At 46.8% G+C, this 24,126-nt stretch overlaps 1 protein-coding gene across 2 annotated transcripts in view; it reads left to right on the forward strand.

The window, feature by feature from the left end:
* Window positions 1–24,126, forward strand: part of SLIT3 (slit guidance ligand 3) — a 596,992-nt gene that overhangs the window by 441,981 nt on the left and 130,885 nt on the right. For both annotated transcript variants that reach the window (XM_058677430.1, XM_058677431.1), the window contains one exon: window positions 19,925–19,996. In XM_058677430.1, the coding sequence (XP_058533413.1) occupies window positions 19,925–19,996 (72 nt within the window). The remainder of the gene's footprint in view (window positions 1–19,924; window positions 19,997–24,126) is intronic.

Below are 24,126 nucleotides of genomic sequence, written 5' to 3' on the forward strand. Positions count from 1 at the left end.
ATGTCCTGGATTTTCCAGGGGGTCTTAACTAAGGATACCTGATTTCTGGGTGGAAAGTCATTTGGGGGTCCTTCACACTAAAGTTGAACAGGAAGAGAAAACATCCTGGCCATTTCCGCCCACAGCTGTGCTTTGAGCTGTCCCATTGTAGCAGCCGTGTGGGGCAGTGATTCCAGCTTTAATTAGCCGTGTGACCTTGGGCAAGTCTCTGTGAGACCGGCAGCCTTAGTTTTCTCATTTGTAAAAGGAAGGACCCCTTTCTTGGGAGTGACTTCACCTTTCCAAATTCTGTGATTGCTTGGTTCTAAAAATAATTCCCATGATATGGTGCTAGCCAGTGAATTAGAAGACAGTGGGATGTCTTCAGCATCCCTTTGAAAATAAGAAAAATTTCCAGTCACAGGTCACCTGTGTCAGATCCCAGCAGAATGAGTGAATGCCACAAAAGTAAGTGAATGAATAAGGGAAAATGTCTCTTTATACACAGAAGAGGCAGGAAAAGGTTTTACCTCCAGCTCCCTTCTCACCAGCCCCACAAGGCACTGGTAGTGGGGTTGTGGCGCCGGGGAGGGTGAAGGAGCCTCTGCACATTGTTAGAAAGAAAGGTGATTCCGAGAGGACTCACAGGAAATCAGAAAGGTTGCAGATGCTTGCAAGCAGCTAAAGATCACATGAAAGCCGAGAAACCCCGGGATGGAGAAGGCAGGCACCACTGCTGGGGCACAAGGTTGTCATCCCTAAGATCAATGATCTTTTCCCACCCAAACCCTGACCCCAGAGTCAACAAGCAATGTGTGTCTCTAAGAGAGAGGTTGCCAGCCCAGACTTAGGAACCCAGGACTTCTCTTTAAGTAGGCTGGGGCTGGGAAGGGAAGGTAGGAATTTCCCTTCCTGAAAAAAAAAAAAAAAAAAAAAAGGCTTTGTAAAAAGGGCTGCCAGAAGCAGATCACCTTGCTGAGTGAATGAGAAAGATAGGGAAATTCCTTGGGAAGAGACCAGGAAACGGAAGTCAGCAGCTGCCACCAAGCAAGCTGTGATGACCTGTCAACCCCGTGTCTGTGCTCTGGGAGTGGTGGTGTGTCGCCTGCAGGAAGGCAGTGTGGGAGGGAGGACAGAGCAGTAGGGGCAGCGCACCTGCGTGTGGGGACCCAGATGCAGCAGGCTCCATTCAAGCTTCCCATTCTCTGTGGGTCTGCTTCCCCAAGTTTAAAAGGGAATAACTCCTGCAAGACCCTGGTGGACTCTAACCTCTCTTTCTCCCAGTCGTGTCCTCGCCCCCAGGACAGAATGGGCAGATGTTTGGAATAAAAAATATATACATATTTTATTTAGGTATACTGGTATCTAGAGACACCAGGGATTTCAAAGTTGATTTTTAAAAATCCATGTCAAAAGAATTTTGACAAAGTTGCCATCCTCCACTGTGACAGGGAGCCCACAGCATTTGATTAGTTTAGCTTCTCAGTTCCAAACAAAGCCAGATCAATAGCTTTGTTTTACAGACGTTCTCATTTGGCTTCACATGACTAAGTACTAAAAATTAATCATAATCAGTTATTCCTTGGGTTTTTAATTTCCAGCAGAGGCACACTGCTTTGGGGCCATCCATCTTCATGGGGAGCCGTTCTGACATTGGCTGGAGCTGACATCTCCATTGGAATAGCGCCCCTCCCACCTTCCACTCCCTACCCTAACTTCCCAATCTCATCTCCACATTGACATTTTCTACCACTTCTCCGTGATCACAACTTAGGCACCATCCACAATCTTGGCGATGAAATAATGGGAAGTGAGTGAAGCCATCACTTCATTTTTAAGCATGCCACCTTGCGTAGATTGCAAATTAAGAGAATAAAATTCTTTTAGATTGCAAATTAAGAGAATAAAACACAAAGACCCAAAATTATCTTGTGGGCGACTCTCCAAATTAGCTGAAGGAACGTTTGTGGAGGTCAGATCCTAGCAGGATTATGAACCTATGTCCTTCTTCCCGAGGATGGAAATATCATTAAACATCTTTCCATTAGTGGCTTAGGTTGGCTTGCCCCAGTGAGTGAGAATTTAGGGGTTGAGGGAACTCTTAGCAGTAAGAAGAAATCAATTTATGCCAGGGTAGGAAAACTGAAGTTTGCCCACTTCCAGTTTTGTTTGTGTTGTTGGGTGGGGTGAGGCGCATGGAATAGGGAGTATAGTAGATAAAGAGCCAACACCCTCTGCTCTCCAGGACACCTGAAAAGAGAGTAAGAGGAAAATCATGGCCTGAGAGAAGCCTCCCCAGGCCTCCGCACCACTGCAGGGGGTTGGGATAAAAACAACTGCAGTAAGCGCAGTTACTGAAGCCCAGCACTGCAGCTTCCACATCAGGTGTACTTCGAAAGGTTCATGGGGAAATGAAATGAAAAGATAATTTGCGGGGATGCAAAAAAAATTTTTTGAAATCCATGCATTATTTTTTCGTGTTTTCTATAAACATGTTGAACATGTGTGCATGGCTCTCGGAAAACTTGGCACCAAAGTGAACATATCACTTCATTCCACTGTGCGTGCACTTTGTGAAACTCCAACCTACGTTGTCTCTTTGCATCCTCGCAGCCATCACCTGCCTTGCATGTCGTGACCGTGGGCCTTACATGGAGGAGCAGCCCATCTCCAAGAAGCCAAGTGGCTGCTGACCTAATGAGCAGCGGTGCTTGCATGATGGCCCTTTCTCCCAGGCTTCCTTTGTGATGCCTGTTGCCAAGGCTGCCGGGCTATTTGGTTCCCCTGAAGTATGGCCGCATGCGCTGCAGGGTAGTGTGAACTGCCCTCTAAGAACTGGGCTGGGCAAACTAGCCATGCCTCACTATCCTGCTTGGGGAGAGCATAAGAACCCATAAGCTTATGAAATTGGCCCTGTCATTCCTTTTACAGAGCTAACCGGTCCCCACCAAGTTGAAGGTAAATCAAAGTCACAGGGGGAAGAAAATAATCCAGCTTTCTCACTGACTTATGCTTGTAGGCCCAAAGATGATTGATTATCCCTCTCAGCCTTTGCCAGTTGACTTTGGTGCTCTAAACTTTGGTGGGGGGAGCTCTGTTTTTCAGACAGCCCCCCTCCTCCGAAATGACAGCCTCACCTCGGTGGCATTTGCGTTTCCTAAAGGGACCCAGCTTTCTGTGAGTCAGGCTCCCTTCTGTTACCAGCATCAATGCCCTTACATTTCCACCTGTTCCATGCATTGGGTGATTCACATACTAGGTTTCCTCCAAGTCAGTTGTGCTTGGGCTGCATTCAGATACACCAAGACTGCATTGCTGGTTTCCTGTGGTCAGGACTCATGCCGCTGGCGCTCTGACCTGTGGGTTCTCAGCCTCTGCCAGATAAGCTAAGGGAGTCGGGCATCCACCTCTCTGTGCTCAGCAAATCATCGTGGGGTGACAAAACAAAATTACTCAACTCTCTCTATATATAAAGTATATATAAAGAAATTATATGTTTAAATAACATATAAATATATAATTTCTATATATATAATTTAAAAAACACGTCATTACATTTCTTTCAATGGTGTTGCAGGAGAAGAAAAGATATTTTCAGACATTATATCCTGACCAAATCTAGCAAGTCAGAAGTCCAGCAGATAATGTTGTCAACTGCCAGACCAAAGATGCCAGGGACACGTCCTAGGGACAGGCTCAGCTCCCAGGAGGTGAACTGTACCTAATAAATCACCGGCTAACAGCTAGATTGTGTGTGGGTCTGACAGGTCTACAGATAACCAGTGTGTGCTGTTCTGAGGGTCTCATTCCTATCTAAGTCACTTACCAGTTTTGGAAACTTAGTGACATCATGATAGGCAGGCACTGGAAGGATCTTTGGTGTGTCTGCAGTGACCTCTTACTGTTCAGATAAGGCACAGGGAGCAGCTCTTGGACGAGGGGGTGGCATGTGTCTCCTAAGCTTCTACATCCTGAGCACCACAGTCAGCTCACCACGGTTCCTGCTTTGGCTCAAAGACTTGCCTACGGTCAACAGCAAGTTAGAGGTAGTGGAGAGAATAGGCTTGAATCTGAGACCCCGGACTGCTGGCTCCGTTGTTCTCTGTCCACAATGTGCTCTCAGAGAGAGTAGGCTGTTTACAAAGAAACCCTCAGTCAGATCTAGGGATGCTAAACATGATTTAATTCTTCCAAACCCCATGCTTGCATGCACGCACGTGCACACACACATATTATTTAACACACACATACATATTTAAAAACACACACACACATATATATATGTATTTACACGGTTGTGGGCAAGGGCAAATGTTTGTCAATGACAGAAATCAAAGGACCTATCTAGCTTTTGGCTCTCTTTAAGCCAGAGGTTGCAAATGAGACCACAGACTAGATCACATTCACAAAGGAGAGGTGTTTGTTTTGTTTCGGTTTGTTTTGTTTTTGCCTGTGGAATGTTTTTCAAACTCTGAAACTTGAAATTCACATTTGAAAGCTGAGTTTTCTTACCTATAAAAGTGGATACGTGTATAAAAGTACAGATTTCTAGCTTCTCTTAAAAAATCCAAATCTCACACTTTCTGTGGTACAAGGGTTGGCTGAAGTGGGGTAATGGCTGCACTGCTTACATGGCTGCGCAGCCTCACTCTGCCACTGACCCCTACTCCATTTGTCTGTCAGCTCAGGTGACCCCTGATTTGGTGCATCCAAGAGGCCAGGACACTGCATATCTGGAATGATGCCAATGTTGGGTATTACCACCCTGAAAGTCAGCAGGTTCCTGAGCAGCTTGGGCACTATGGGCCAGAGCTTACCAGAATGGTTGACTGGGCTTTCCCAAAGGAAGTTAATAAATGACCTCAAGGCCAAGACTGCCACAAGAGAGCAAGGAGATCCCAGATGCAGTCTGGAAGGGCTCATAGTTTATCTCTGGGGCGTTGTTCTCCAGAGCCTCAAGTTCTCATTGACTTTGAAGCAGCTATGACAGGGTTCATGCATATGCATGTGACAGATAAGGACCCAGTTCCAAGTCTTCATCACGAAGACTTCCCACACCCCACACACTATTTACTCTTCCCCAGAACCATCCATCAACTGGAGGCCCTGAGCTCTGGCTCAGCCACATAAGGGAGAAGCAAATCAAAACAATTTTTTAAATGAAAAGTATTTAATTTTTAAGGGGTAAAACAATGGTGGGAATTAACCAGAATTTTCAGTCATTCTAATTCAACTGCATGCAGGTAGATACATTGTGACCTGTTAGTGAGCTCTAGAGTTAGCCACCGAAAAGTGAAGGGGGAAGAGAATCCTTTCCCGAAGGAGAGAACAGGTAATGCAAGTTGATAGCAGGCCTGACACCCAGACTGGGGTGTACCTGCCCTGCTAGCATGAAGCTGCGGTCCAGGTGAGAGCATCCTGGGACATTAGCAATCCAGCTTAGAAAACTCAGTGTATAATACAAGGGATGGGGTGCCCTCCAGTTCAGCTGAGTTTCCCTCTGGATGTGCAGCTAGATGTGCTAACAAATCATGAGGTAACGGTTATCTGTAAAGCAATGCCAACATTATTAGTAGCAATGTTATGGGGAATATACGAATAACCTGTGTTTTAGTATATACTTCGAAGTACTGGCTTCCATTTCTGGGCATCCCAGCCACCATAATAAAACACCAAAATCCTGTGGCTCCTGTGACCATCTCGTTACCAGTGAAGGGGCTCATCAGAGTGACACTGAGTGGCACAAAGGGCATGGTCCTCTAGGGTTCAAATACAGACTGGCTAATACCCGAGTCCCTACTCTTAACTGCTCTGCTATAAAACATGAACATTCGAAGACAGAGACCATAGGGACCCATGTACACAGGAGTAGCATTACTGGCTGTGGTTGAATCCATTCCCCCTCCTGATCTGTAACCTGCCCCAGTCCTGGAGGGACACGGCCAAGAGGTTCTGGAATGTGGGGTGTCAAGTGCTTGCACAGAGAACTAGGGGTCAGTCCAGCAACATCAAACTGGCTAGTTTGGAGATCGTTTCTTAGTGAAAAATAGGAATGGTAATACTCATCTCTTAGGGCAGTCTTGTGAGTTCAAAGAAATAGCTTTGGTGTGTACCTTGCAAGTAACAGGTGACCATGAGGAGGCTCCCAAAAGTTAAGGTTGGGGAATACTTCAGGAATGTTTCGCTGCGTTGCCTCCAGCATCTCACACAGCCTGGCATGTAATGTAGGTGGTCATTACCAATACATGGACCAGAATATGAAGGTAAAATCTGAATCACAGCCCACCCTAGCCTGGTCCCTCTGAGTTCCTGTTGCTCTTGGCCCTGAACAGGAGATGAAGGTGTCCCAGAGTAACTGACTGTTGTACAGTGTAGTATAGTACCGAACCAGTGTGTTTTTCACAATGCCTCTGTTTTTGTATTTCTCTGGCTGCTAACTGCTGATTCCCCCCATCTAATAATAATGAGCCAGATCAGGGCTGCCGTGAAAATTGGCATATTCTAATAGACGAAGCTTGCTTGCCTTCGCTGACTAAATATTTCACCTGAGTTTCTCTGTGAAACGCAAACACGTTCTTTATTTCAGCAGTCTTTTGGAATCGTGGTGTTCACTCAGGACATCGTTTGGAATAGCTGTCATTACCTCATGAATGTCTTAAAATGTCTCCAGAATGTGATTTTATTGGGGGTACAGTTCTGCAAATTGTGATTTGTTCAGGCATTCAGGATTAAATTACACTTTGTGGAAAGCCTTCGTAACTTCCAGTCAGGTCCTGAAATACCAGGAAAGCAACTGCGTTTTCCATAAATGCTCTCAGCCCTACAACGTCCCCTCCTTTGAACTCATCTAGCCACCAGCTTTGATGACAGCCTGCTCTTAAAATCACTAGCTTAGTTTGGAGCACACCAGTGTCAAGAAAATGTAAAAATGGCTTTGACAGCAAAAACAGTTTTTCCATTTCAGTAAGCAGTACTTGCACCTTTAGAGCCCTGGGAATCTACGGGTGCCTCCTGGGTTTCTAGTTGATCTCACTCCTCCTATTAACCAAAACCTAGTTTAGTCCCTGAAGTCAAAAACACATTGGTGTACATTCTTAGGATAAGAGGATGTGGTGGAGTTAACGAAATAGTTCTCACCAGCAAAGGATCTTGAATCAAAAGATCTGTTAAGCTCTCCTAAGAGTGTCACGGAGAGCTTGTCAGCCAGTAGGGGCCACAGACACACCAGGTGTCCAGACTAAAATTCGGACTTGGCAAAACTTGGTTTATGATTAGTGTTTTGGTTTGTGTCACCTGGCCCAAAATAGGAAAGAACTGTCCATCTTTGGGAAGTGATTCCAAGGGGCTTTGTTTCGGGGACCTATGGAAAAGGTCAGCAAGGAAGCAGCACCAGTTTTTCACGTGCACACAGAAGGTCAGTTCCCTTCTGAAACGAGGCTTCTGCACACAGTAGGGGCGACCTTGACCTTTCTCTCATCGCTTTGGCTGCAATCAGTGGGTGAGAACTGAAGTCACCTCATGATTGGTTCTCAGTTCACAGTGCTCACAGATCTCCAAGCTAGAGAGCCCTACTGCCGTTGGTCAGTCCCATCTGTCTATGCTGGCTGCTGCCTTTCCACCCAGGGTGTCCTGGATTGGAGTCTGGAAGGCCACCCAGGGTGTCCTGGATTCCACCCAGGGTGTCCTGGGAGGCCATTGCCCTGTGGAATTGCCTCCTGAAATGGAAGCTTGTCTTTGGAGGCAGTCAGCAGGAGGAAGGGGGGATGAGGAGGCCGGATGAAGGGAGTAATGATTCCATTTCTCCAAGGTCATGTTTGGCCTCATCATATGAGAGTTCTTTAGAACTAAGTCAAAGGACTCTAGCTGCTGCACGTGAAGCCAGCAGATGGGAGGTTTGGGGTCTGTTATGTTAAAAAGTGGGTGTTCATTGCTAACACTGAAACTCAGCTAATTTGATACAAAAGAGTAGAAGTCTTTCTCTGAATATCTAGGAACTCTGACAACCCTGACCAGGAATGGCTGTGACTGTATGCCATAGCGTGGTCCTGTAGGACTTCCTGTGAAAGGGGAGACAGGAGTATTTTGCATCTCTCTCTGTTTTTCCACACGTGATCCGCACACTTGTGGCTCATGCCACTGGGAAATGGGAGTTTTAAAATTGGTATTTAATTTTCACTGACTTGGATGTAGGTTGCCATGCTTGCTCTTGGATGCCTTACTGGACAGTGCAGGTGTAGAGGTGAGTGACAGCAGGTGCACCATTTGGAAAGGGGGATGCCCTTGCAAATTCTCATCGTTCTCTCTGGGCCTGCTTCCCGCTTTGCCCTGCTCCACACCTCTCTTTCCAGTGCGTGTCCGTTAGGCAGCAGAATATGCAAACAGCTCACTTTTGACAAGCAAATGCTTGTAAGAAGAACTGCCACTCAGCTCATTTGCTCTTCTACCCTTTATCTGAATTTAAATATCTGGATCTCAGACCCACAAGACCCATTTTCACTGAAACCCAGGCTTGTGGTTATTCAGACCATCTCCCACCTGAGCAAATCCGCGTCTTTGTGAATTAGTTTGCTGAGCCCCCTTATTCACTCCTCTGGGCCTTGCCAAGTCAGCTGCATCTGAAAACCGTTCTCATGTCTGACAATCCCATGTCCCATAAGCCAGAGAGGTGGTGGTCGGCTAGGCAGACAAGCCTGTTAACCCCATGCAAGCTGAGCCAGGTGTCCGTTTTATAAGAGAATGAGAGACATGCCATTGCTGTGTAACTATTTTCATATGCTACATGGTGGGAGCTGGTTGCAAGTTGCAGAGATTGATTAGATATCCTGTCTTTGCAAGGCTGGGCAGATCTGGGCATCAGTGACCACTTTTACCGCCGTCTGGGAAACTGTCCCCAGTGCAGAGATGTCATTTTGGAGACAGTGCCAACCCAATTGGAATGAAAGGATGAGATCACAGGCTGCAAAGACCCCAGAGGGCAACTGGTGCCAACTTCATTTTAAACGTGAGAAACTCCCCCAGAAAGGTTAAGTGACTAGCCCACAGCCATAGGGAAAATTCCATGGAAGTACCAGGCCAGAAAACAGGCCTTTGGGCTCTTGACCTAATACCCTTTGCTGCCATCTGCCCCCTGGCTTCTTTTCCCAGACAGGGAACAAAAATTAGTGTAGCCAGGCTTTTATGTCCTGTCCATACACTCATCCCTAATCTCCAGGATTTTGCCTAAGGGAACATTTTACATTCAGGAGTGGGGACAGTACCCTCCCCTTTTTAGACCCTTCCAAGCCCTACAGCCACTATTTGGAAAATGGCCAGCTCAACTCCAGGCCCACACTAGGGTGAGTGTCCAGACAGAGGACAGTTTGGGGAGAAACTGAATTCCATGTCACTGATTTCCAGCCAAAGAGTTCTAAGGAGTAAAGACTGGGAGTCCCTGCCTGTTCTTGAATCCAGGTGTAACTTGCACCTGGCTCCCTGGGACAGTCTCTCTTGCAAAAATGGAAGAGAGAATGCAGAACCGCTCTGGCATCTCAGCCTGAAAAGAAAACTCCTGTGCTTTGGACAGCTTGCCTCACTAGCCTCTCTCAATCCCAAACTGTGGGAGAGAACTGACAGTTAGCCACCACAGACTGATGAGTGCCGTGCGAGACCAAGACGAGCACACTGCTAACAACATCTTCCCCTCATTTCAGAAACTTTCCTAGGGCTCTGCATCCCCCAGCAAGGACAATGGGGACTTGGAGGGAGGCACAGAATAACTTTCCACTGTTTGCAGGTAGTGTATGTGACTAGTAGGGGCCTGGAGTATTTCTCAGCTGTTGATTGCTGCCCTCCAGCAGATGTGGTGTGGAAGAATTTTAGCCACATTTTACCATAATGTTTTAGAACCCTGCGATTTTTCTTCATGCATCTTCTGTTTCAAAATGGTCCATTCGTGTGTTTGGTTCAGAGGTTGAGTATTGGCACCTAGGAGCCCAATCTGGTCCCTGGGCGTTTCATTTGTAGCTTTGGGTTCCCAAGGTGACTGAATCATCAGTGTGAAAATCCCAAATGAAAATTCTAGTTGTCTCACCTTTTCTGACCAAAAGAAAAAAGAAAAAGACAAGCAAGCACTGGCAACAGAGTGCCCACATTCCAGCTTGGCACCATCTATGGAAGCCGAGTGACTGTGGCATTTAGGAAGACACCGTGTAGTGGCCCGCTCACTCATTCCTATAGATAGCTGTGGTCCAGGACTAGCCCAGCAGGCTGTTCAGAGCGAAGATTTCTTTTGTCAGTAGATCCTAAAAACCCTAATCTTCTGATTGGGAAACTGACCAACCCATTCAGGAAATAATTTGTTGTGTTTCTCTGTACCAAATGCTGGGTCAGGTCCTGCCTAGACAACAGGGTACAGAACAGACCTGCTTGCTTTCTGTCTTCATCAGGGCAGCGGGAACACACCAGCACGCGTGTCCTGAACACACTAGTGGCATTTAAAATTTTCCTCCTCTTTTCCCCCTGGGCAGGGCGTCACCTGCTGTTAGGATGGAAATTGCCAGTTACTCTCCTCAACTACACACTCACCTGCCAGTCCAGTTATGTAAGTTGGAGGTCATGCATTCATCGTAGACCCAGTGCAGACACCCTGGCATGCTGCCAAGGGCCTGATTCCTAAATAATGTAAAGGATAAGATTACCCAGGGTTCCAGTCTGCAGATGAGGAAATAGAACTGGGAGACCGGGACCATTTCACTCATGCTTTCATTTAAGGTACATTTTACCATTCCCTCAGCCGTTGGAAGACAGTTGAAACACCCTGAGTCACCACTGGCAATACCTGCGATCAGTAAATGAGTAAGGAGCTCAGATCAAGGGAACAGGAACATCGGTGCATCACGAATACATCGCTGAGCAGCTAATTCAGCAAGGGCCGGATCTGAAGATTCACCTCACCCTTTTGATCATCCACTTTTTACATTTTTGGGACGCATCTTTTTTATATATATATGACTGAGGCTCTGCTGAGTGGCTGCAGATGAATTTCAGCCTGTCATAACATGAATATGTAACGAAGGAAGAACCAAAGGCAAGCCCTTTTGTTAAGAAATTCACATCATCAGAGGCCCGCATGGGCAGCTGATTGTTTTTTGTTTATTTCTGTCAGTTTTACATGACACCTGGAGACCATTTAGAATGTTACTTGGCTGCCAGAGCTGTGTGTGTAAAAATAGCGCTCACCCGGTGCCAAACCACTTTCAAGTCGGGCACAAATATTGAGACAAAATCCCCAGCTGTTATTGCTGTGGCTGCTAATTTGAGGCGTCGAGTGAGAGCCCGACTGCTGCACGCCCGTGAATAAGGCCCCTTGTGAGATCATTTTGTTCTCCAACAGTTGAGAGTAATGGGCTAATCAGTGCAGCATCAGTTGTTTTCATTACATGCCCACACAATGGCTATGAGCTTTAATTTAAATGGTCTGCGGGGAGATCAAGGAAGCCAGTAGCACACAGCACCCAAGATAGTGTTGGAGAGCAGGTATCAGATGCGAGGCACTTCTCCCACCCTCCCCGTCTCCTCGCTCTTTGCCTATCATGTCTCCCTGTTTTCTGCCTGCGTCTTCTGCCCTCACAAACCCACGGCTGACTCCAAACAGGCAAAAGATTGAGCTTTGCGTAAGAAGCTGTTTGTACTCCGGGTTCAGTACAATCAGCCCACCCAACAGTAAAAGCCAGGAAGGCTTTGGATGAGACGCTTGTTGGCCAAACCTTGACCTCAAAAAGCCTTGGGCTTGCTGTTCCTCAGGAGGATCATGTGGTTGAGCTGCCTTTCGTAGCCTCCAAAGTCAAGGGAGCACCGTAGCAAAGGGTGCTCCCAACACAGGCAGACAGGGTTTGCCAGAGCCTTGGGGAAGCGTGGAAGTTGGATTGCTGGCATCTGTCTGAAGGCAGTCCTTTAAGAGTTCTTTAAGCTATCTGCAATGCTTATAAATAGGTATTCTGGTCTCCCATGTTCTAGCTTTGAATGTGGTCTCCACTCCTGTGTAGCCGTGTCCTCTGCACAAACCTCATTCATTTTTCTGGACTCCTGCTGGGATTTCAGTGCTCCTGCGCATACACAAGACTTTCTAAATCCCAAAAATCATATGTTAATGGCATAGAGAATAGAAGCTTAATTCATTATGCCATTTAGGAGGCAGGACGAGTCTGTCCTTACGTCATTTCAGGGGTGACCTCAGGAGGTAGTTCTCAAGAAAAGGTCGTTTTAAAAAAGGCCAGCTGTGGTCTTGGCTTCCCTGCTTCCCGCGTTACGCATCCTCCACCTGTGTTCCACTGTTACCATCTACCATCATCACACAGACAAGGCTGCTCATTCTTGAACTTGAGCCTCTGACACTATGAGCTCAGTAAGCTTTTTCTTTTCTAAGATTTTATTTTTATTGGAAAAACAGATACACAGAGAAAAGGAGAGACAGGGAGAAAGATCTTCCATTTGCTGTTTCACTCCCCAAGTGGCCACAACAGCTGGAGCTGCGCCAATCTGAAGCCAGGAGCCAGGAGACTCTTCTGGGTCTCCCATGAGGGTGCAGGGTTGCAAGGTTTGGCCCATCCTTGACTGTTTTCCCAGGCCACAGGCAGGGAAGTGGAGCAGCTGGCATTAGAAAGATTAGAAATGGCACCCATATGGGATTCTGGCACGTGCAAGGTGAGTACTTTAGCCACTAGGCTACCTCACCGGGCCCAGCCTTTTCTATTTATAAAATTAATTTGGGTATTATGCTGTTGATGAAAAACTAATACCATTTCCAAGTAGAAACAACAGTAGAATCTGAGGCTTTTTAGGATAAGGAGAGGAGCTAACGTGTGAGACACGCTCAGCCTGGTGCTGGCACATGGTCCACACTTAATGAATAGGAGCAGGATTGTTCCTACGATTATTGCAGATATCTTTCTTACAAAATGTTGGCAGGCTCACCTCAGAGCAGCAGCCTTCATGGAAGGTAGTCCAGCAGGGGAAAATGGAGAGTCCGTGGAAGACCTGACAAAACCCAGGCTCATCCAAACTGTACCCAGTGGGATGAGAAAGGCAAGTTCAACCTCAATGATAGAACTTCAACTACAAGGAACAACAGTACTGAGGAGGAAGTTCTGAGAGGGACCAGACACCCTGGGCTGGAGCAGAGGCTCAAGGATGCCTGTCTCAATTGGAATGAGTTTTGCTGGGGCCTCCTTGTCTTCTCCTGGGGCCACATCCACAAAGACAAGCTGTATGCACCTATTTTAATACTGCTGAATCAACCAGCAGCAGTCACACTGCAAGGATCTCAGAGTGTGTGAGTCAACAATAGGTCTTGCAGCCCAGTGCCACCATGACTGTCAATCAGCAAACACCAAGCAAGAGGAGGGAGAGCCAGTCTTGCTTGAACATGTGAGCCAGAGAGAGCAGGCACTTAGACATAGTCCCAAGGATCCAAGTGCCCTTAAGTTCATTGCTCTTGCCACTAGCTGTTCCAAGCAAGGGGGAGGCGGGACATCATCAAGCTCCCCAGTTCCTCCCCATATTGCTAGCACACTCTGCTCTGCACATCCCCTGTGTTTTTCATCAACCCATGCCAGCAACTTCGGTATTTTGCATGGGATCTAGCCACAGTATTTGTAGTTAGCTGCTCTCCAGAAAATGATACTGCCTGCACTGGTTGTGTCAATCTCTGTGAATTCAGTAGAAGCACCTTGAAAATCACTGCACCTTCTCAGGTGGACATGCTGGTCATTGGACACTCAGCAGGTGCAAGGGCATCTCAGGGCTCACTGTTACTGTGGCTACAGATAACTCATCAAGAGTTTCCTCCTTGGCACCGTTAAGGAAGGCGCCAGCTTGATCATCTAGACTCAGAGAAGTTGGCCTTGAGCCACAGAGTGGATGGCCCAGTCTACCCAGAGATCTGTCTGAGCCAAAGAGGAGTTCTAATATTAGCCCCCTTCACACACCCCAAGAAGGTGGGCACACTGGGAAGCTGGCCTGGCACTTCAGATCCATGATTTCGTAATTATCTGATCCATGCCCACAGATAATGTTGCTGCATTAGAGCCAATTACATGGTGTTATGGACACACAACACTCAGATTGCACCCAGAGCCAGGAAATCGCAGAATGATAAAGCAATGGCCTAATCAGAGGAGACAGAGGGAAATGTCAGTCCTATTAAGGTTGCCAGGGTGGTGTGGCTGCAGCTGGGCTTGGCTCCTCTAGATCAGAGATGGCTATCATGAGTGAGGCAAGAAAGCCTCATGTTAGCACTCAGCAGGGAACAGTGGCCGCTGGGGCCAGAAGCCAAGCTGGAGCTCTCACACTGTGAACACCACCACCTCCATTGAGAGAACCGGCCACTGTTTCAAAGCTTGAAACTTGTCCTGAGTGTGAAAGCACCAAGGCCCATGTAAAGGAGGCTTTCACTGCCAGATATATAGCCTACATACTGCCCTGTGTATTTAAGTAAAGATGCTGTGGTTAGCCTTTTCCTAGTTTGGTGGTTTTCAAAGATGAGCTGGCATGAAGATCCTCTGGAAGGCTCATTGAAACATGGGCACATTTCTGATTTGCTAAGTCTGGTTGAGGCCTGAGAATATAAATGTCTAACAACTTCTCAAGTAATGCTACAGATCTGGGGATCACAGTTGGAAGACTGTTGCCCAAGTTTGTTCCATGCACAACCAAAGATAGGTTTACCTGCCCTCTCCCTTGAATAGGCTCCCTCCTGGGTTCTTACTCCATTCTATCATTGAAGGTTCCAGAAGTGGTGTGGCTGATATTCCAAAGCTGGCCATGAGTGTGAGTTCTTGAGATCAACTGCCTCCTCTTGAAGCCCAGCTCTACCACTTGCTTCTTTAGGGTTTTCTGAAATTGTGGTTTTGCTGTTGTATTTAAGTCTTGAAAGTCTGTGACCGATCCTTGTCATCTTTGTTTTCCATTCCTAACCTCCAGATGTGTTTGTCTTTTTAATTTGATAAAGCTAGAGAGTTCTTGTCTGCTGGTTCACTTCCTTCACTCCCCCTGGCAGCAGTCATGACCCCAGCAAAGGACCGAAGTCAAGAGTTGGAAACTTGATCCAGGATCTCCCACATGGGGTAATAGGAACCCAATCACTGTGCCATTTCCACTTGTTCTCAGGGTCGGTATTAGTAGGAAGCTGGTGTCATGAACTAAAGACTAGAGTGAAACCCAGAAATTCAGTGGTGAAATGTGGACCTCATAATGGGTGTTAAGGCCCCCTTCAGTGCTCTCTTCTTAAAGTCACTTGCCCAGCATCTTGCACTTAATACCTGGCACAAGCAGGAATGAAATGGCCTACTTGTTGAGCAACTGGGGCTGACCAGTGTTTTCTGTAAAAAGACAAGACAGTAAATATTTTAGGCTTTGTAGCCCATGTTGTCTCTGTTGTAACTACTCAGCCATTACAACACAAAAAGCAGCCCATGCGATGTGATCTGGTAAGGCTTGATTTGCAAAGCCAGGCTGCCATGGATGGGATCTGGCCCATAGGTGGTTGTTTTAGCACCTGGAGCTGAATATTATGTGTGTTCTTTCCTCCTGGAACCAATATTTCTGGGATCCCCTGTGTTGCTACAGTTCCCTGGTATTTAGTGAAGAAACCTGAGGAAGCACAGATTCTTCTAGGAGAGTAGGTTTCTGTCAGCACATCACAGGGGCAACCAGTCCATACAGCCCCAGTGACCTGGATACAACATGTAAAGAGCCCTTTCTAGTTCTCTGACCAAGAGAGTGGGATCCACTGGTAGGAGTAAAATTGCCCACAGGAATCATTTAGATATGGAAAACAATTCCTTTTCATTAGGCAGCTATGCTCTGATAACAATAAAACCAAGGAGTAATGGGAGAGTTTAAAGTGTTTATCATAGGTAAGGACTTTATAATATAGACAGATGGGACAGAAGATGGTCTTTTACATACCAGGGGGAGGGGAATGGACCTATTTGTAATTCATACTTCAATTCCCATTCAGTAGCCTGTGATGGGGTGAAGAGGGAGACCATAACAATTGAAGTTTATGGAACTATTTAGACATTGAACTTGAACTTGAAAACCATTGGAAAATACTGAATTAGGAGTATTAGGGGAAAAAGAGTTCAACTATACCTGCATGATTGGAGAGGAAGGTGTCTTTTTCTTCCACAATACCTCTAAAAGAGCAAAAACAGAGGTTGGAGCTGAACTCTCAAAGCTCCTCCAGCAGATCAAAGTCAGTGAGATGAGGTTGATGAGGTCACCACAGCTTAGCATGGGCCACCAATCCAGTGGGACTGGAGAAACAGTGTTACTGTCAGACTGAACTTATTTTTTAGTAGATTAATTTTCAAGGAGGTTTATAGGACGAGGCTCTTGCAGTATTATGACTTTTGGTGTTGGGTGTAGGTAATGGAGAATATCCATGGTAGAGTGATAAACTTGCCCTAGAAGCTGGAAGCTACACGTAAGATAGGGAAGCATGATCTCAAGAAGGAACAGGGAGTCCTGACCCACCAGGAGCTCAGGTGACACCCTCAGAAAACTCCCGAAGGTTTCTGTGCTTCCAGCTGCTTATCTCTAAAGTAGGGATAATTCCTACCTCAGGCTGCTGCAAGGATCAAGTGGCAAGAATGTGAAATGCACAGCTACAAAAGCAATGGTTAGGGCCCGGCGGCGTGGCCTAGCGGCTAAGGTCCTTGCCTTGAATGCCCCGGGATCCCATATGGGCACTGGTTCTAACCCCGGCAGCTCCACTTCCCATCCAGCTCCCTGCCTGTGGCCTGGGAAAGCAGTTAAGGACGGCCCAATGCTTTGGGACCCTGCACCCGCATGGGAGACCTGGAAGAGGTTCCAGGTTCCCGGCATCGGATTGACGCAACACCGGCCGTTGCAGCTCACTTGGGGAGTGAATCATTGGACGGAAGATCTTCCTCTCTGTCTCTCCTCCTCTCTGTATATCTGACTTTGTAACAAAATAAATAAATCTTTAAAAAAAAAAAAAAGAAAAAAGCAATGGTTAGTGATTGCTGAAGGCTGACTAGGAGTGAGGCAAAGTGCTCATAGATCTTATTTCCAGGCCATGGTGGTCAACTGTATAACAACACCCTGAGGTGTCCACATCCTCATTCCAGGTTGACTCACTTAACAGAGACAAAGGAAATTTGCAAATGTGACCGAGAGTCCTGAGTGTAGGGGAGACTACCCTGAGAGGCTCCCAATGTCCCCCGACCCAAGGAAGTGCTTGTCAGAGGGAGGCCAGAGAGCAAGGGAGGACTAAGGAATGTGATAGCAGCAAGAGGCTAGGTTGAAAGAAGGAAGAGGTGATAAATCAAGGGAATATAGGTGACCCCTAAAACTTTCACAAGAGGCAAGGACATGAAATCTTGCCACCACCTTTCAGAAGCAACACACTAGAATCCACACCTGGAATCCACTGTAGACTGTAAGAGAATAGAGTTTATGCCAGTACATTTGAGGTTGCCTGTTACAGCAGCAATAGGAAACTAATACAGAGTTCATTCCTGGAATTAAGCTTCCCTGAATTCAAATCTTGACACCATCATGGCCTTCACCGATGGTATAGAAACCACAAACACTCAGCATTGTGTGGTGACCAGAGAAATTAAATGAGATGATCTAATAGTGCACCCTAAGCCCAGAGCCTGCCTGGCAAAGCCCTTGGTTCCAATCAGCAGTTGTTAGCATCATCTCATGTAATTACAACCAAAAACTCCCCCTATTGCCTCCATAATGTGAATGAAGCAGAAGAATGAGGTGAAGAGATTGCTCTGTGTTGGCACAGGCACTCAATGGCAGGGCCAGAATCCACACCATGTCTCTGCCTTCTAGTCCCATGCTGCCCATCACTGTGTTGTGGATCTAACAGTCCCTCCACTGAAGGCCAGCTGCTTAGCTGGGGTCCAGGAAACAGAGCAAGCACAGGGCTCTCTCTGCCAGCACCAGCTGCTAAGACTAGAAGTCAAATAAATCTGTCTTGATTGGGAAAACAAAAACCTTAGCTGCCATAGAGATGGGCATCCAAGAGGTCACCAACCCTCTGATATCCCTGGGTTGACCAGCCCCAAGCAGCAAATCATGGAAAGCTGAGGATGGCGTTTAGTCATTTCGGGCCTGGAATAATTGCTATTATCGTCAATGTTTTATGACTCTCATTACAGCTCGCATTTAAGTATCAGTGTGCTAATACATTAATAAGTCATCGCTGCCGGACTGCTGCTGGATGCAGTCACAGTTGAAGCCCTAGATAGAGCTCCACTGTGTATTCAGCTTAAGTGGAACTGGGCTGTGAACAGCACTCGGTGCTAAGTGGCTACCCATGGTCTGAGAGTTGCCCCTTCTCTGCAAAGGCTAGCTGCTCTGTGCCTTGGAGACATAAGCATTATGCTTACAATGTTATGTCTGGTAGTCAGTCAAGAACCCTAACTAGGTCTCCCCGAGTGTGGAGCTACACTTGGAACTGGATGGAAAGGGACATAAGAACATCGTTTCTGTCCTAAAGGTATTCACGAGCCAGAACAGAAGGGAGGGAAGGTGGAAGCTCCCTGTCAGTCTAAGCAGGAGAACAGCTCTGATGGGAATGATAAATGCTCTAGCATCGTCTGTTAAGGTCCTCTAAAGACTTCCTGGGCAGACAGACAGGATGTGTGCCACCTAGTGCATGCACACACACACACACACACACAAGATAAGCTACAACAAACAAACTAGCCAAGTATATTCAAAATGCCAAACATCTGCATTGATGCGTTGGTAAAATTACTGAATAGGCAGAAGCATAGAATGTAGAGTTGGTGTGCATGTCCCTGGTTACCATCCTGGCTGCTTGACCTAGTGCCAGACGCATGGGAAGTATACAGTAGACAGGGGGAAGGGCAGAGGAGAAAGGATGAGGTTCCATGCCTTTGCATAAACAGCCTTTCTCCTTGCTTCATTGGACAAACAAAAGATGAATAAACTCGAGGTTTTTGAGGGACGTTGTTGGGCAAATGGGGTGTGATCACTGGAATCCTACCTTGAACTATAGGCACTGGAAAAGGAAGCTGTTCAGGTCCCCTTGGGTTGGGTGGATGGGTGTCGGGGATGGATGCTGAGACTGAACTTTTCCCTGTGCAAAGATACCAGTCAGTGCCAACAGTGGGAGTCCGTGGTAAGGGAGATACATAAGAGAAGGGAGACCTTAATGCCTGCCCTTCCAGAGCTCGCAGACTTTCTTGAGCTAGGATGTGCTTCAAGAATTTAAAGTTGCCTAGACAATGCAGGTGCAAGGTGATGTGTGCACCTGGCAGAGCCTCCTCCAGAGCTCAGCAGCTGTGCTGTTGGAAAGGCTGTTTTACCTCTCAGGGATTGTAACAAGAGCTAGCCCTCCTCATCTGTAATACAAGGGAACTCCAAGACATTTATGGAAAATGGAATCAATAGATACAAGTGTTTTGGTGCAAAGCCTTAAAATCCATGCATAGCCTTGTCACAGTGCACCTTTCCATTAGTTTCTGGAGGCCCACCCCTTCCAAAGAGGACACCTGTGTCACAGGGCTATGTATTACCAAACAAGACGACATGTATATCTGTTCTCATCTCTTGGCATTGTAACTCAAATAATTAGATGTAGCGCTTAGCACATAGTAGGACTTCAGGAAGCCATATTATTACCCAGGGTGGGTGAGCAAGTACTGAAAGGGCAGCAGAAAGAAGGGTGCACCTGAATAAAGAGGTCAATGAATTCCGTTGTTGCCTCGGAGATCCATCTGCTTGATTGCAGCTGCTGCATGGCACTGCGCTGTGGCCTTTCCTTGTCTGTTGACACAAGGTCCATCTCGCAGTCTCATGCATCCCTCCCCGCCTCCACCTGCTGGAAGCACTCTACTACCCCCTCCTCCTCAGTGTTCAGCTCCCCCTGACTATGTGTCTTTCTCTGTCTCCACAGCACCCTCAACAACAACAACATTAGCCGCATCCTGGTCACCAGTTTTAACCACATGCCGAAGATTCGAACTCTGTGAGTAAAGAACCTTACTCACCCCTCCCCATCCCACTTCTGCACCAACCTCCTCCCCACCTTGCACAGTCAGAACTTAAACACTCTAAACTACAACCTGCTGTGTTATTCATTAGCACATGGGTCGTCCTATATTCAATTGTCTCCTTCTGCTATTTACTAAGGGACATGTTGGCCACTGAAAGTGGATGTGAGGATGAGTTACCATGTTATCCATGCATCCAGTCCACCATCCTGCTGTGACAAGTTTGCATGTTTTCTCTTTCTTGAACTTTCCATCTTGAGAGAAGCAGTATTTCTTTTATGTTTTCACAGGCTGCATAGAGCTTTGGCTCTGTTTGGCTTTTTAATGTTATTTGCATTGATAGTTCTTGGTTTGGGGGGTTTTTAAATTTTCATATTAAAGTTAGATTTATAGAGGGAAGGAAAAACAGAAAGATGTTCTACCTGCTAGTTCACTCCCCAAATGGCCACAGCTGCCAGAACTAAGCTGATCTGAAGCCAGGAACAAGAAACTTCTTTAGGGCCTCTCCCATATGGGCTCAGGGTCCCAAGGCTTTGGGCCATCCCACATTGCTTTCCCAGGCCACAAGCAGGGAGCTGGATGGGACGTTGAGCAGCCAGGACACGAACTGATGCTCATTTAGGATGCCGGCATACGAAGGTAGAGGATTAGCCAGTTGAGCCATTGCACCTACCCGCCATTGGTAGTTCTATAGTTGCGATAATTTCTCCCCAGGGACCTGTAAGAGAGGAATCCTAGTCTTTCCTTCTGTCTATCCCGCTGAATCCTACCTACCATGTTGCCCTGCTTGCTGGCTCGTTGAGAGATTTTTCTACTGTTAGAATGCAGTTCCTGGAATCTTTATTATCTCAGATGGACTCAAGCCTTGCAGCATCTGAACTCAGGCATCAATCTGCCCCCTTACCGGGAGCATCACCTATAATTTGTTAGCACAGTAAAGCATCAGAGGCGGCAGGCCTTTGACCTAACAGTTCATATGCCTGTGTCCCACATGGTAGTGTCTGGGTTCTAGTCCTGGCTCTGGCAGCTGCCTTCAGTTTTCTGTTTCTTCAGATCCCGGAAGGCGACCAGGATGGCTCACGTAGTTGGGTCTCTGCCATGTGGTTAGGAAACCTGGAATGAGTTCCTGGCTCCCGACTTTGTCCTGGCCCTGAGATTCTACATGTCTTCCTCCATCTCTCAAATTAAAAACAAGGGAAGGAAAATGCCATGACTTGTTCTGTGACTATAGGACCAGCGTTACTAGGAGTGTGACCCAACAATCTGTTTTTTAACACTCCTAGGTGATATTAATACTTGTGAAGTCTGGGACCACTGCAATTGTGAGACTGTGACCTTATCTGTAGGTGAGATTAAAACAAAGTAATGTGTAAGGAAGCAAGACGGAGCACTCCAAGAAGGAACCGGAGTTTGGAGTCAGGCAGACTCAAATGTCAGTGTGAGCTGTCCCACGGGCAAGTTTCTTCTCTCTGTGCTTCATGGGAAGTGAGTTAGTACATACTTACCTAGAATTGTTGAAAGAGTAAAATGCCCGTTAAAGGGAAGTCCCTGGTACATGGTGTGCATCTAATAAGTGCAAGTTATGACACATAGAGACTAGCATTAATCTGAGCCCAGCTTCCATCTCTGCTTCCCAAATACTTCCTTGGAAGCCTCGTTACATAGGATGACTCAGCCAAGTGACACAGGATGGTGCAGCCATGGAATTTTAAGGAGAAGCCATTTGGTCTTCAAAGACCTCTTCCAAGTTCCCCAGCAAACAGGGCAGGTGGGGGGGAAATGTGACTCAGGGCTCCCAGAGCTGAAAAATTGAAAGTGAGTCTCAGGGTGTGAGGCTTGCATGGCCAGAGACAAGCAGCTGCCTGTCACCTGCAGAAACCAGCAGGGCAGCTCCTGTGTGGTCTACACCCATCTCCCCCTGTTATTTCATTTTAGGAGCAGCCATAGAGTCAATGGGCTTGTTCCTTGTAGCTGGGGGACACTGTCAGGCCTGAGTGTTGAGTACATTGGTGCAGGAGAAGGAGGGCAAAAGGGTTTTTTTTCTCCTTGTTTCTGTTGTCATTCTTCTCTGTGGTCGTAGGCCTTCGTCTGATGAGTTCAGATACATCAGTCCATCTCCTCTGCTCTCTCTGCTCCCTGCCTGCTGCCATTTTATGTTTAGTTTAATTTCAGAGATGGCTCTGCATAGAACTCCCTGGAGACGAGCTGGCTAATCCCACTTCACTGTAATTAAAGGCGGTGTGGGTGTGGTGGCGGCAGGGGGGCGGGGCGGGGGGGGGGGGAACCAGTGGTGTTAGAGAAGGAGGGGAGGGGAGGGAGGAAGGAAGTCATAAATGGGATTTCTAAAGGAAAGCTTTTATATTGAATTCAGAATGGCACACTTCATAGAAAATGAACAGTGACCCTCTCTAAGTGGATTTACTAGAAATTTAATTTAGCTTCCGTGGCTAAAAAGCACCTCTGGTAAATTGGCATTTGTATTTGCTCACCTTGTGTTCTATAGAGGTAGTTTCTTCCACATGGAATAGGAAGTGTCCATCAGCACAAGACTGCAGGGCAACATATAGGAACTGCTCAGACATCTGGATGCTTTGCTGAATGTACAGGTGGGACCATGGCTTGGAAGAGACTGAACAAGGGAGCTAGCCCCCTGTCAATTGTCCTAAAAGCTAACCTTTCTCTAGTGGTTTAATGCATACCAGGCCTTGTTCTGAGCACACCAGCAGTCTTTTCAGTGCCTGAAAAAGGAAGCGTCACTTACATTGTCATTTTACGACGGTATCACTAAGGTACAGAGCTAAGTCATCAAAGTCCAAGTTAGCAAGCACAGAACCAACATCAGACTTGGGAAATCTGACATCGGAGCCTGAGCTCATTCCGTGTAACAGAACATGGTCCAGCTGTTCAGTAGAAATGTGGACCAGAGTTGCCATAAGGCCCTGGAGCCGGTGGAAACCATCTTCTCTCAGGTCACTAATTGGAGTCATTAAACAAAGCTTCTCATACAAAAGGATTAGAACTGTTGTTCTTGGAAGTGTCCCAGTTCAAGTGTCATGACTATTGTGATGATTTTCCTTCTAAGAGGAGTGCTTGACATGGTGACTTCTCAATTTAGTCTCCCAAATATGATTTAAAGGTGGCTGAAGTGAATCTACCCAGGTGATTTGATCTGACATTTCTGATGGATCAAATTCAAGAGCAAGGGGACTGAGCCCATCCAAGGCCCTGGGCTTTATCATGAGAGCTTTGCATGGCTCCCGCATCAGTCTGGGTCACCACGTTTCTATGGGCCCCACTAGGGAGCAGAAATGCCCTTATGGAGATGGACCAATGGATAGAAACCATCTGTGGCAAGGTAGGGTTGAGAGTTAATGTGCACCCAGCCAGCCAAGGTTGAGAAAGAACCAACCCAATCCGATCTTCCAAAAGGGGAAACCTTTGGCATTTTGATTATCCCAGAAATTAATCAGCTCAGTAAAGATCTGACTTACCTAAACCTCATTTCTGTTGTTCCATTGATCTGTTAACCCCTGAGTGGAACTTACGGGAGTTTGTGTTCATTGATCTGCCACGTGGACCCGTGCTCATTCCTTCCCAATGAATCCATGTAGCCCTTGCTTCAATACCTCATTGCTGAAGAAAGCAGCTGCCTTATCAAATAAAAGCTATGCTCATTAAAAGCATCTAATTCTCCTGGCACGTGAAAGAATTTCCACTTCTCGGCCTCTGCACACCACTGCATCTGCTCCGTGCCCATTAGGTGGCGGTGGCACCTGGGTATATGTTCATTGGCCAAAGATTGCCCTCCTCTTCTTCCTGCTTTGTAGGAAATAAGGACACCTGAAGATTTGTCACCTGTCTTTCTGTTCTTGGCATAAAGTGATTGTGCTTATTGAGTAAACAAAGGTCTTGCTTTCTCTCCAACAACAGGGACCTTCCACCCACTGAGGATTTAGGCTCCCCTCAGCACCTCTTCCCACCTGTCATATTTTTCTCTACAGTACTAGGATAAGTAGAAATCATCACTCTTGCTTCAATTTAGGGGATCTGAACTTCCAAAACTCAAAGGGAAGAATATCTTGGACCTCATTGTGGTTCCTGGGAG

The sequence above is a fragment of the Ochotona princeps genome, chromosome 19 (assembly GCF_030435755.1).
Source record: "Ochotona princeps isolate mOchPri1 chromosome 19, mOchPri1.hap1, whole genome shotgun sequence".
Lineage (NCBI taxonomy): Eukaryota > Metazoa > Chordata > Mammalia > Lagomorpha > Ochotonidae > Ochotona > Ochotona princeps.